General features: G+C 33.4%; 1 protein-coding gene across 2 annotated transcripts in view; it reads left to right on the plus strand.

Annotated features, from left to right (window-relative positions):
* Positions 1–14083, plus strand: part of CERT1 (ceramide transporter 1) — a 123246-nt gene that overhangs the window by 61997 nt on the left and 47166 nt on the right. For both annotated transcript variants that reach the window (XM_082836072.1, XM_082836071.1), the window contains exons 6-7: positions 30–113; positions 10293–10450. In XM_082836072.1, the coding sequence (XP_082692198.1) occupies positions 30–113; positions 10293–10450 (242 nt within the window). The remainder of the gene's footprint in view (positions 1–29; positions 114–10292; positions 10451–14083) is intronic.

Below are 14083 nucleotides of genomic sequence, written 5' to 3' on the forward strand. Positions count from 1 at the left end.
CCTGATATCTTTAAATATATTTTACTTAGTGGTAGAAGATGATGAAGATGACTTTCCTACAACACGTTCTGATGGAGACTTCTTGCATAATACCAATGGCAATAAAGAAAAGGGTAAGTAGTAAAATTTTCCCCCTCAGTTTGGTAAAATACACTTTCTAAAGTTACATAATAACTAACTATATAACAAGAATAATAAATGGAATAGTTAAGAAAATTTTTTTAAGCTGGACAGCGAAATTTTTCTTCTAAGAAAAGACATGTAGGTAAAATATACATTCTGACGTTAAATAATCTGACAGCTCATCTGACAAAGACTTATTCTAAATTCTGGACATTGGCCTCTTATTTCAGCAGTATTTGGTAGAATCAGTTTCTAGTACTGAAAAAGTACTTCTTAGGGAGGAAACATTGTAATGGAACTTGAATGTTTCTTTAGAGTGTATTTCTCTCTGTTAATGTTCTTTTCTCTCTCCACTTGATAAACTGGTGTTGCAAAGTATATAATCAGTGTTATTAAAGGAAAATTACTGAAATCACTGATTTCACAGCACAATTGTTTATAGACTCAGGAGCAAGGTGGTTTATTACATATATCAGTTTATTTCATATATCAGTTAATTGTTGCTCTGTTTATAAGGGCTCACTCATTAGATGGAATTCTTAATTGTTGATTGGGAACCTTTGTTTTACAACAACATGGATGAACCTGGAGGGCATTATGCTAAGAGAAATAAACCAAAGACAAATACTGCATGGTATCACTTATGTGTGGAATCTATGTATGAGGCAGGGGTGGGCAGGGAGGTTGTGACAGAAACTTGTGATTCATGGTCAGTGCTTTCTTTGAACATATCCTAAGAAAAAGCTGGCATGGATTCCTAAAACTTTTTTTAAGTTGCAAATAAGCAACTTTCTTTCTTCAGAATCACCGACAGAGAATAGACTGGTGGTTGCCAAGGGCGAGGTGGGGTGGGAGAGGGATGGATTGGGAGTTTGAGATTAGCAGATGCAAACTGGTATGTATAGAATGGATAAACAACAAGGTCCTACTGTATAGCACAGGGAACCATACCACAGTATCCTGTGATTAAACCATAATGGAAAAGAATATGAAAAAGAATGTATATATATGTATAACTGAATCACTTTGCTGTACAGCAGTAATTAACACAACATTGTAAATCAACTATATTTCAATTAAAGAACAGAATTCCTTTCTTAATGTTGATGGAAATTAACTCTTGAAAATCATCATAGGTGGAAAGTATCTTTTTATGGCTAAGCTCTAGAAATAAGTTAGTCAGAAGCATTGAGTATAATCCGGTAAAGTGAACAGAGCATAGTCTTTAAATCTGGAACTACTTGATTGTAGTCTGGGATTAAGGTATTTTAGTCATCTCTCAAAAACAGGGTCTTAGTCCTAGATTGATCAACTGTTGGAAGAGGGAAAAATAATACTCTGTTCTTGGGAGTGGTCATTGTAATGTTCTTACCATTAGGGCCATTATTAAAGATTAGGTCTAGATCAAATATTGTGATGTAACTATACTGAAGTTTTTTAAAATTTAGAACTAGTTTACCAACCTACTAGTAAATATGCCAGGAATAGGAATGGGGGTTATGGAGCGAAGACTAAAACAGGAGTAAAACTTCCAGATATTCTAAGATGAGAAGAAAGGCAATTAAAATAATTTGAAGATTAGAGCAGAGGAGAAATTTTTGAATTAGAAAACACCTTCCTTAGTTAAAGACTTTTAAGAGTTCTAGATCACAGTGAAAGGAATGTTTCCTCAATCTTTTGTGAACAAACTTCTCATCTACCTCTGTATAAGTTTTCTTCTGTTAAATTCTATGCCATCTTTTAAAAATTATATTTCTAGAGACAAAAGGAGAGATTTTATGACAATAAAATACGTATTTGCATGTAACAACAGAGCCCCAAAATACATGAAGCAAAAACTGACCAAAGAGACAAGTCAATAGTAATAGTTTGAGAATTCAATAACCAACTTTCAAGAATGAATAGAACAAGTAGGATAAAGATCAACAAGACAGTAAAATATTCGAATAGTCTAAATAAACAGACCTAGTAGACATTCACAGAACACTCCACCTAACAATAGATAAATATATATTCTTCTCAATTGTTCATGGAATATTCTTTATTATAGACCTTATGCTTGGCCACAAAACAGGCTTTAATTAGTTTAAAAGGACTGAAATCAAGTAAAGTATGTCCTCCAGCCACAGTGGAATGAAATTGGAAATTAATAACAGAAATTTGGGAAATTCAGAAATATGTAGAAATTAACACACTCATAAATAACCAGTGGATCAAAGACAAAAATCACCAAGGGCATTAGAAAATACTGTGAGGTGAATGAAAGCAGAAACACAAGATGCCACAACTTATGGGCTGCCACAGTACTTAGAGGGAAATTTGTAGGTGAAACACATTTATTATAAAGAAAAAAGAGAATTGAAAAACAATATAGAGAATCAATGAAACTTTTAAGTTGATTCTTTGAAAAGCAAAGTTGACAAACTGTTAACTAAACTGATCAAGAAAAAAGGGGAGAAGACTCAACTTATTAAAATTAGGAATGAAAGGGAGGACATTACTGCTGCCCTTACAGGAATAAACAAGATTATAGGGGGATGCCATGAACAGCTGTATGCCAACAAATTAGATAACTTAGATGAAATGGACAAAAGTCCTACAAAGACACCAACTATTGAAACTATGTCGAGAAGACCTACAAAATCCAAATAGACCAATAATAAGTAAAGAGACACAATTAGTAAAAAAACTTCCCACAAAGAAAAGCCCAGGCTCCAGTGACTTCACTGGTAAATTTTACTAAACATTTAAAGAAAAATTAATACCAGTTCTTCACAAATTCTTCCAAATAGTAGAATAGGGGGAGCACTTCCTAACTAATCATTCTCTGAGGCCAGTTTTGCCTTGATAACCAGTATCTCTTAGTGCAACCCACAGTTAACATCACTTTTAATGGTGGAAGACTGAATGCTTTCCCCCTAAGATCAGGAACAAGATAACATTGTTCCTAACTATTGTTCAACCTTGCCACTTCCGTTCAATAATGTATTAGAGATTCTACCTGGACAGCTGGGCAGGAAAAATAAATAAAAAGCATCCAGATTCAAAAGGGAGAATTAAAACTTTCTCTGTTTGAAGATGCCGTTATCTTACATAGAGAAAATCATAAGGAATCCACTAGAAACCTATTAGGACTAATAAATTGAAACTGCAGTATATAAGATCAGTATACAAAAAGTCAGTTGTATTGGCCAAAAGGTTCATTCAGTTTTTTCTGTAAGATGGCTCTAGTAGCACTTAGTCGGCTTTAATGTCATTCAAAACAATTTTGTTAGATTGTATGTGACAGCTGGCATATCAGCGTGCATTTTAAAAAAGATTTATCAAAATTGGTGAAATTTTGTGTAGTCATTTTAATATTAAAGATGGAAGAAAAACAACATTTTCAGCATTTTATGCTGTATGTCAAGAAAGGTAAAAATGCAACTGAAACCCAAAAAATGATTTGTGCAGTGTATGGAGAAGGTGCTGTGACTGATCGAACACATCAGAAGTGGTTTGTGAAGTTTTGTGCTGGAGATTTCTCGCTGGACAATGCTCCATGGTAGGGTAGACCAGTTGAAGTTGATAGCAATCAAACTGAGACATTAATTTAGAACAGTCAATGTTATACCACATGGGTAATAGCCGACATACTGAAAATATTCAAATCAAGTGTTGAAAATCATTTGCACCAGCTTGGTTATGTGAATCGCTTTGATGTTTGTGTTCCACATAAGTTAAGAAAAAAAAGACTTCTTGAACGTATTTCCACATGTGATTCTCTACTTAAATGTAATGAAAACAGTCCGTTTTTAAAACAAATTGTGATGGTGATGAAAAGTGGATACTGTACAATAATATGGAACGGAAGAGATTGTGGGGCAAGTGAAATGAACCACCACCAACCACACCAAAGGCTGGTCTTCATCCAAAGAATGTGATGTTGTATATATGGTGGGATTGGAAGGGAGTCCTCTATTATGATCTCCTTTTGGACAACCAAACGATTAATTCCAACAAGTACTGCTCCCAATTAGACCAACTGAAAGCAGCATTCGATGAAAAGTATCCGGAATTAGTCAACAGAAAACGCATACTCTTTCATCGGGATAACCCAAGACTGCACATTTCTTTGATGACCAGGCAACAACTGTTACGGCTTGGGTGAGAAGTTCTGATTCATCCGCCATATTCACCAGACATTGCACCTTCGGATTTCCATTTATTTTGGTCTTTACAAAATTCTCTTAATGGAAAAAATTTCTGTTCCCTGGAAGCTGTAAAAGGCACCTGGAACAATTCTTTGCTCGAAAAGATAAAAAGTTTTGGGAAGATGGACTTACGGAGTTGCTTGAAAAATGGCAGAAGGTAGTGGAACAAAAGGGTGCATATGTTCAGTAAAGTTCATGGTAAAAGTGAAAAATTTGTCTTTTATTTTTACTTAAAAACTGAAGGCGCTTTTTGGCCAACCCAGTATTTTTTATACACTAGAAATGAAGAATATGAAGATAAAGTTAAGGAAACAGTTTTGTTTATAACAGCATCAAAAAGGATTAAATACCTAGGAATAAATTTAACAAAAGAAGCACAAACCTTATATTATGAAGACCACAAAACATTATTGAAAAAATTAAAGAAGACCTAAATAGATGGAAAGATTTGCCCTGTTCATGGATCAGATGACTTAATATTGTTAAAAATTTAGTATTCCCCAAATTGACCTGTAGATTCAATCCAGTCTTTACCAAAATCCTAGGTAGGATTTTCGCACAAGTGGACAAGCTAATCCTAAAGTTCATATGGAAATACAAATGACCCAGAGTAGCTTCAACAGTCTTGAAAAAGAACAAAGTAGGAGGACTCACACTTTCAATTTCATAACTTACTACAAAAGCAACAGTAAAGTATAGTTCTGGCATAAGGAAAGATATATAGAACAGTGGAATAGAATTGAGAGTCTAGAAATAAACCCTCACATTTATAGTAAAATAAATGTGACTTTTCACAGGAGTGCCAAGACAACTCAGGAAAAAAGTCTTTTCAACAAATGGTGTTAGGCAGCTGGATATCCATATTTAAGGAATGAAGTTGAACCCCTACTTCACACAAACACAAAAATTAACTCAAAATGGATCAAAAACCTAATTAAAAGAGCTAGCACCATAAAACCTTAGAAGAAATATAGGAGTTAATCACCTTGAGCAAGGCAAAGCTTTCTTGATCTTTAGCAAAATTTTAAACTTTTGTGCTTTAAGGAAACTATCAAAAAGTGAAAAGATAACCTACAAAATGGGAGAAAACATTTGCCAATCATTTATCTGGTAAGGGATTTGTATTTAAAATACATAAAGAACTCTTACAGATCTATAATAGACAAATATCTCAGTTCAAAAATGGGCGAAGCATCTCAATAGACATTTTTCCAAAGAAGATATACAAATGGCCAGTGAGCACCTGAAAAGTTCCTCAACTCATTAGCCGTCAGGAAAATGCAAATCAAAACCACAGTGAGACACCACTTCACACCTATTGGGCTGGCTGTAATCGGGAAGAAATACCATAACAAGGTGTAGCTGCTTTGGAAAACAGTCTGGCAGTTCCTCAACATATTATACATGGTGTCACCATTGGACCTAGCAGTTCTACTCCTAGGTATATATTCAGGAGAAATGAAAACATACATCCATATAAAAAGTTGTACATGGATGTTCATTGCAGTATTATTCATAACAGTCAAAAAGTGGAAATAACCCAAACATCCATCCACTAACGAATAAACAAAATGGAACATTTTTTAGCCATATGAAAGAATAACATACTTGACATGTGCTGTAACATGGATGAACCTTGAAAATATTATGCTAAGTGAAAGAAGCTAGTCACAGAAGACCACTCATTGTTACTTTATATGAAATATTCAGAGGCAAATTGTAGAGCAGAAACTGTATTAGTGGTTTCCTAGGACTGGGAGGTAGGGTTGGGGGAAATGGGAAGTGACTACTAATGTATGTGGGATTTGAGGGGATGGTTCATAAAAATGTCCTAAAGTTTGATTGTGATGATGCTTGTACACTCTGTGAATACACTGAGAATCATTTAATTGTATGTGTTAATGAGTGAATTTTATGCTGTGAAAATTATATCTCAGTAAAGCTGGTATTTATAAAAAGACTAGGGAATTCCCTGGCAGTCCAGTGGTTAGGACTCTTGCTTTCACTGCCGAGGGCCTGGGTTCAATCCCTGGTCAGGGAACTAAGATCCCATAAGCTGTGTGGTGCAGCTAAATAAATAAATAATAAATAAATAAATAAATAAAATGTACACTTTAAATTTTTTAAAAAGTGTAAATAAATTCACTGACTTAGTACTGTTCAATTTTTTGGCCTCTACTTTTTCTTGGGGGGAGGGGGGCGCACCATGCAGCTTGTAGAATCTTAGTTCCATGACAAGGCATTGAACCTGGGCCCTCAGCAATGAAAGCACAGAGTCCTAACCACTGGACTGCCAGGGAACTCCCTGGCCTCTACTTTAGATTAAATCAATCTAAAGTCAGAGATTTCCTACCCCTAAACCCTTATTTCTAATGATTAATTGTATTAATTACATGTCAAAGATGGCTACTTGCATGGATTTTTTATATCTATTATATTTTCCAGTTGTTCCCATTTAACTATATTTTTAACCATATTTTCTAACCAATTTTGTAACTTGTATTCCAGTTTTGTAAATAATATACAAGAGCATATTGTCATCTACTATATAAAATAATGACAGTAAATATTAACTAATCTGTCAAATCAAGGTATACTCTTGATGAAACTCATTGAGAGGCAATTTAATGTTAATGGAACATGCATTATTCTATGAAACATGATTATCATCTTGTCCTTTTCTCCCACATAGTCTGTGTACAGATGCTCATACATTAATTGTCTAAATGAAGAAGTTGGACCAGCCACAGATCACTTTTCATTGTCTTTCAGCTCACAGATTTTTCATTTGAGAATATTTTAAATTTAGTTTTTTAGCCAACTGTATCTTACTTTGTTAGAATAATCATATCTATAATAGACCAGTAGTCCCAAACCAGTTGATTGTTGACCTTAGTACAATTAATAGCATGGTCATAGTCTTAAGCCATGTTTCTTCTTTATCATAGTAGACAGGTGGGAGATTTAAACAAAGTTGCCATCCTGTATGTCCAGAAGGACACAGTCATTTGGAATATTTCAGGTGGGGAAATGAAAAAATCCTCACCACAGAAGCTCAGGATTCCCCCTTAGGTTGCCTACTATTTAAATTAGTGTTTGGGAGTCTTAATGAAATGAAAGGATTACAAATCTCTTGGCTTCTGTCAGTATTTGTTTTTATTTTTGACATGTTGATGTTAGCTTCGGGGTTCCTTGATTTTCTGAATGTTACCACCTTTAAAAGAGTTTTGAACTGTATAATGTCAGTTCAACTAAAAGAACTATAGATTTGAATGATAATTTTAAGAGCTTAAGTACTTAAAAATCTAGATTTATAGATTATTTTATAATATCTTTCATCTCTGCCCTTCATAAGCATGGTTACATTCACATACTTTCAACTTCCTTTTGCTACAGTGTATCATTTTCCCAGAAGAACTAAGGCATGCCACCTTGTCTCTTTAAGATCTTCTTTCCCTTGTGATCAGCTGAGACATTTAGATGAGTATACTCATCTAAAATTATTGAGTAGTTTGGGGTTTTGCTTAAGTTTTTCCATCAAGATTAATGTAGTTCTACAAAATAAGGTATAAGAGACTTAGAGCAAAAATCAAAGTAACCAGTACTTAGAGGAGCCCAGTGGATGACAAATTAAAATGAGGTTTTGTCTTCATGACCTTCATTTCCTAACAGATGTAACATGAGAGAAATTTATTTCAGAGACCTTACTCTGTTTGAGACACTTAGTTTCAACTGTTTGAAAGTTTAAAAATCTGTTACATAATCCTTGTATCATTCTGAAAAGGATTTGAGGGTGACAGCTTCTGAAAGTAGTTAAGTGCAGCTGAAGAGGTACATTTCTAAAAGTTTTTTCAAAGACATTTTATGTTGGTCTTTCATCTTGTACTGACTGTATATAAATTAGCAAAGAGCATGGAGGACCCATTATTACAATGGCACACATCCTCATATATAGGACACAGATGACTTTAAGTTTCTAAGTTGATTATTTAAAAAAATCGTAGTTTGTAATAAAACATCAGTCTTGGTAAGAATGGTAGAAAATAGTGATAGGAAGGATCTTCAGAAAATACCAGAAAAAGAAAATAGGTTTTAAAACAACTTTACTGAGATATGATTAACACGCCGTAAACTACATATTTAAAGTGTACAGTTTGGTAAGTTTTGATATTATTATGAAGCTGTCACCACAATCAAGACCATTATTATGTCCATCGCCCTCAAAAGTTTCTTCCATCCCTTTTGTCTTCCCTTCCTCCCTCCATTCTCAAACAACCACTGATTTTTCTGTCACTATAGATTAGTTTGCATTTTCTAGAATTTAAAGCAAGAACTCAGTGTTTTTGCCTGATCGCTTTCTCAGTTTGAGATTTCTCATTGTTGTTGTATGTATCAGTATTTAATTTCTTTTCATTGCTGAGTAGTGTTCCCTTGTGTAGATAACAACCACAGTTTCTTCAACCCATTCGTCTATTGGTGGACATTTGGGTTGTTTACAGTTTGGGGCTATTATAAGTAATGTTGCTGTGAACATTCACATACAAGTTTCTTTTATGTACGTATACTTTATTTCTTCGGGCTAAATACCCAGAGGTGGAATGGTTGAATCATATGGTAGGTATGTATTTAACCTTTTAAAAATCTTCCAAGCTGCATTTCACCAGTCATATTTATGAGAGTTCAAGTTCATCCAAACCCCCACTAACATTTGACGTGGTCAGTCTTTTAAAATTTTAGTCTTCTAATAGATGTGTAGTGGTACTCACTGTAGTTTTAATTTGCTTTTCCCTAGTAACTAATAGTATTGAGCATCTTTTCATCTGCTTATTTGCTATCCTGATCTCTTCTTTAGTGAAATGTGTTCAATTCTTTGGTTCAGTTTTTAATTGGGTTATATGTTTCCTTATTGTTGAGTTTGAGATTACTATATTTTGCATATTACAATACAGAATATGCCTATATTAATGTATAGATAGATAAAGGATATGTCCTTTATCATACATATTCTGTGCAAAGGTTTTCTCCCAGTCTGTGGCTTGTCTCTTCATTCTTTTTTTTAAAAAATTTAAAAATAGATATTACATGTATTTAAGGTGTCCAATAATGATGATTTGGTGTACATGATGAAATGATTACTGCAGTCAAGCTAATTAATGTATCTCTTCACAGTTACCATTATTTTATTAACTGTAGGTTAGCTCTCTAGACTGACTTATCCTACATAACTGTAACTCTCCTTCTTTTAACAATGCCTTCAAGAGCAGAAATTTTAAATTTTGATGAAGTTTAGTTTGTCAGCTTTTATGGATTGTGCCTTTGCTGTCGTATCTACATATGAGTTTTTAAGGTTTAAAGTATCATTATTTCATTTAAAGAGTTCTATTGAAAAGGTTTCTTATTAACTATAGTATAAGATATTATGCTCTCCTATTTGTATCTTATGAGTTTTAAGATTTTTCATTTAATTCAAAGACTAACTTTGAATTAAAATTATAATATGTAAACATAAGAACTGTTTAATGTGTGCATTGGTCCCCAAATTATATTTGGACATTTATTTAAATTTTAACATATTACTTTATTCATTTTCGCAGTTTCTTTTCAGATATTTTTTAAATTCAGGATTTCTCAAAATGTAAGGTAGTTCTTGCCATAATTAGGTCTCACTCTAGGCTGTCTTGAGTGTTATTATTAAAGTATTATTCCACCTACCAGTTTCTTCACTGGGTGCAGCATAGCAAATAGATTTCAGGAAACAGAATGCAGAAAAAAGGACTTGAGAGTACATATGCTGTCACAGGCCTCTTTGCTCATAGAGATGGATGCAAATTTTAAAATATTGGCCAACAGGAAGGAAATTACAGTTTGAAAGTCTGCTCTGATATGATAGTTTTCTAAAAATTTTCTAATTTTAAGTTGTGCTGAGGAATGATTTCTTTGTTAAAAAGATTTTTAGTGAATAATTTTTTTTTTCAGTATTTCCACATGTAACACCAAAAGGAATTAATGGTATAGACTTTAAAGGGGAGGCGATAACTTTTAAAGCAACTACTGCTGGAATCCTTGCTACACTTTCTCATTGTATTGAACTAATGGTAAAACGTGAGGACAGCTGGCAAAAGAGACTGGATAAGGTAAGATTTGTTTTTCTTCTTTGTAAAAAATAGTCAGATTTTGTTTGTTTATATACTGATCGAACATTTAAACCAAACTAACTTCTTAGGGAAAAATCTATTGGATTGAGAGAAGTAGCAGGTGGTACTATTCCTCTGAAACTTTGTGAGCATCTTAAACTCATTTTTCTAATGAGATTCACTAGTTATGTATTTGGTTACTGTACAATATGCATTCTTCATTGGATTTTAACATAAAAGTTTTTGTAATGGTAACAGTAATGCTTTGGAATAGAAGTAATGAACCATTTGACATTTCCTAGCTTTATTGTGTAATACATGAAACTGTACTTAAGTTATATGAACTACTAAAAACACCCAATTTATAAAGTTAAATATTAACTTATTGCATTCATGGCCATGTATGTTTTCCAAGGTCATTGTGATATCCTTTAACACACATTTTGTTATTCCTTGAACATTTGCCTTATGTTCACCTTTCCCACCTTTGTTTAAACTGCAGCACTGATAATAATAATATGAATCTTTAGTTGCGAGTGTGAAGTAGAATTTGGCTCAGTGAATTTGTTTAGTAGGAAAATGTTTGTTTATAGTTTAACATCAATAAAATCTTAGAACCAAAGCATACCTTAGAGAATTTAGTCCAATGCCATCATTTTATAGAAGCAGCAGCTGAGGCCCAGAGACTTGTCTAGAGGTGTTAAGTAGCGAATAAGAAGAATTTTACTCTTCTATATTTCAGCTCTGGATATCAGGGCAGACATCAATCAGAATCTTATCATTCATTAGTGAGTCATATTGCTTGTGGAATTTGGAGGTCTTATCAATGTGAACAGAACACTAAGGAAAGCAATGTCATCATTGATGTAATAGCAGAATGGCTACAGGATTTAAACAGCACTGTATGTTTAAGAAGGTCCCCATGTTTAAAGAAAAGAGAATTGGTCAGAATTCTTACGTGCATGTGAGAGTAAGCCAGGTTGACTAGCAATATGTATTCTTTTAAAACAAGCAATGAAAATGTCCATTTAAGGTACACGCAGATACTTCATTATTATTTTGGAGTAGAACTGTTAACATTGTCATAGATTTCAATTTTGGATCAAATTCAATTTTTAGAAGATTCTCTGTTCACACAAAAAAATAACACTGAGAAAACAGGGCAATCCCTTAAATCCATTAGACTAATTGTTCAGGAGAATCATTCAACTTATCCAGATTAGCTTATTCAAAACTTTTTGGCAACTTTCTCTTAAGCTCCCCTCTCTTCAGTCTACTTATCCTTCACTAAAGGATCATCATCTCTAGTCATATGCTCTAACCACACTGCCTTAAAAAATTCATTAAAAATAAGACATGGCTTCCCCATCTTTTTGTCAATCAGATTTCTTATTTGAAAGGGATGTGTACTTGCAGTTGTCTTCAATGTTGGTAATCTTATCCATTCTCTTTCTTTATTGGGTAGCAACAAGTAGACTATACCAAAGGATCTGTGAAAAAACAGTTTTGTTAGACCACATTTAACCAAATAACAGTCACAAAAGGTAGTAGTATTAATTGAAATCTGCAAATGGCTGTAATTTGTAATCCTTTTACAGGTCTATCTGATGTCAAATCTTATTTACCTTTTCCACCATAATTTTCTTCTCAAGGTTGATATAGGCTCCTAGTTACATTTTACAGGAAATGTAACTCCGTGTGTGCATACACAGTATATACATATATATTAAATGTGTGTGTGTATACATGTGTGTATATATACATATGTGTATGTGCATACATACATTTATATATACACACGCTGTAAAGATTAGGAAGTTCTTGAATAGAGAGAGTTGTTTATCAACAAACATGTCTTTTAGGTAATTCATATAATTGAGGAGGAAAATACAGTGTTAACAATATGGTTTACTTGAAATTGTTGTTTTATTCAAGAAGTATTTATATGCCTGTTGTGTGCTAGACTCTAAGCTAGAAATGAGAAAACAGTAGTATACAGGAAACCATTTTTCAAGGAGCTAAAAATCTAATGAGAGTGATTAAGTAGGTGATAGGTGATATAATAATAGCTATTTAATAGCTGTGTACCTTTTATGTAGATTTCTAATATATGTTTATGTATATAATAGATATACACATACAATAGATGTGTATAACATACAAATCTCTAATAGTTCTCTGATTTTATGTTGTTCATTTCCATTGTTCTTACAGCTAAATGATTGAATATTCTTAGTTACCTATAAAAATAATTCTTTCTTTTCTAGAAGAAGTGTGCTTAATTTTTAGCCAGTCGTGTCCAGGAAGACCAAAAATTCTAAGATTAAACAAATTTTAGTTGTTAAGAATGTTAATAAGAAAAAAATTATTCATTGAAGATGTTTGCTTATATTAGTGGATTTACAAGTGTGTAATTTCACGTTTTTTCGCTTTCCTTGAAATCATTTTAATATTATTGCTGTGTTGTGTGTTTTTGTTTTGTTCATTTTTTTAAATTAAGGTTTAACATATATACAGTGAAGTATACCAATCTTAAGTGTACTGCTTGATGAGTGTTATACACATGTATACTTCCCTGTAACCACCACTCAAATCAAGATGTAGAACTTTTATAGCACCTCAGAAGGTTTCTTCATGCCCCTTCCTAGTCCATGCTGTACCAGTACCTCAAGAAGTGACCACAGTTTTAACTTATACAGTCATAGATTAGTTTTGCCTGTTCTTGAACAGCATGTAAATGGAATCATACAAAATATACTCGTGTGTCTGGCTCGCTCCTCCGCCCCCTCAACACTGACTGTGAAGTTCATTCATCTTGTAACTTTTAGTGGTAGTTTATTATTTTTTATTGTTGTATAGTATTATTGCTGTATGCTGTTCATTGTGTAATGAATTTTCATTGTATGACTTCAATTTGTTTTTTCCTTTTTCCTGCTGATGGACATTTAACTTTTTATATTTTGGCTGTTGTGAATAAAGCTGCTGTGAGCATTCTTGTATGTATCTTTTGGTGGATATATGCACTCTTTTCTCTTGGGCACATACCAAGCAGTAAAATTATCGATTCATGAGGTATATGCTTAGCTTTAGTGGGTAGAGGCAAACAATTTTCCAAAGTGGTTATATCAGTTTATATTCCCACCAGCAGTAGATGAGAATTCCAGTTGCTCTTCACCCTTGACAACACTTGGTATTGTCATTTTTTTTGTGGGTGATTTTTTGTGTTTTTAAATTTTAGCCATTCTGATGGGTCTGTAGTCCTGTTTTCTCTTCAGTACACAAAAATCAGTTAGTGTTTGGGCCTACTGAACTAATTCATTGATTTGCACTAGCTTAATTCAGGTAGGGTTTTTAGAAGTAGTTAAGCTCTGGGTGAGTTCGGTGTGGACTTTAATTTAGCCCTTTAAATATTTGAGGTGAGGGAATAAAGGCATTAGGTTCTTTATAAGCTTGTAGGGCTTTAATATCACATTTGACTCATTGTAGTCCATTGTTGTAAAAAAAGAAGTTTGAGGTTGGTGTCAAGGCCAGCCTTTTTACATTTTGTCCTTGGATCTTTGCACAAACTCTTAGAGCCATAGAACCTGTCTATAAAAGGAGAAGGTTAAAGTAGAAATCTAAGCTCTTTTTCAG

Source organism: Leucopleurus acutus (assembly GCF_964270905.1).
Source record: "Leucopleurus acutus genome assembly, chromosome: 3".
NCBI classification, from domain to species: domain Eukaryota; kingdom Metazoa; phylum Chordata; class Mammalia; order Artiodactyla; family Delphinidae; genus Leucopleurus; species Leucopleurus acutus.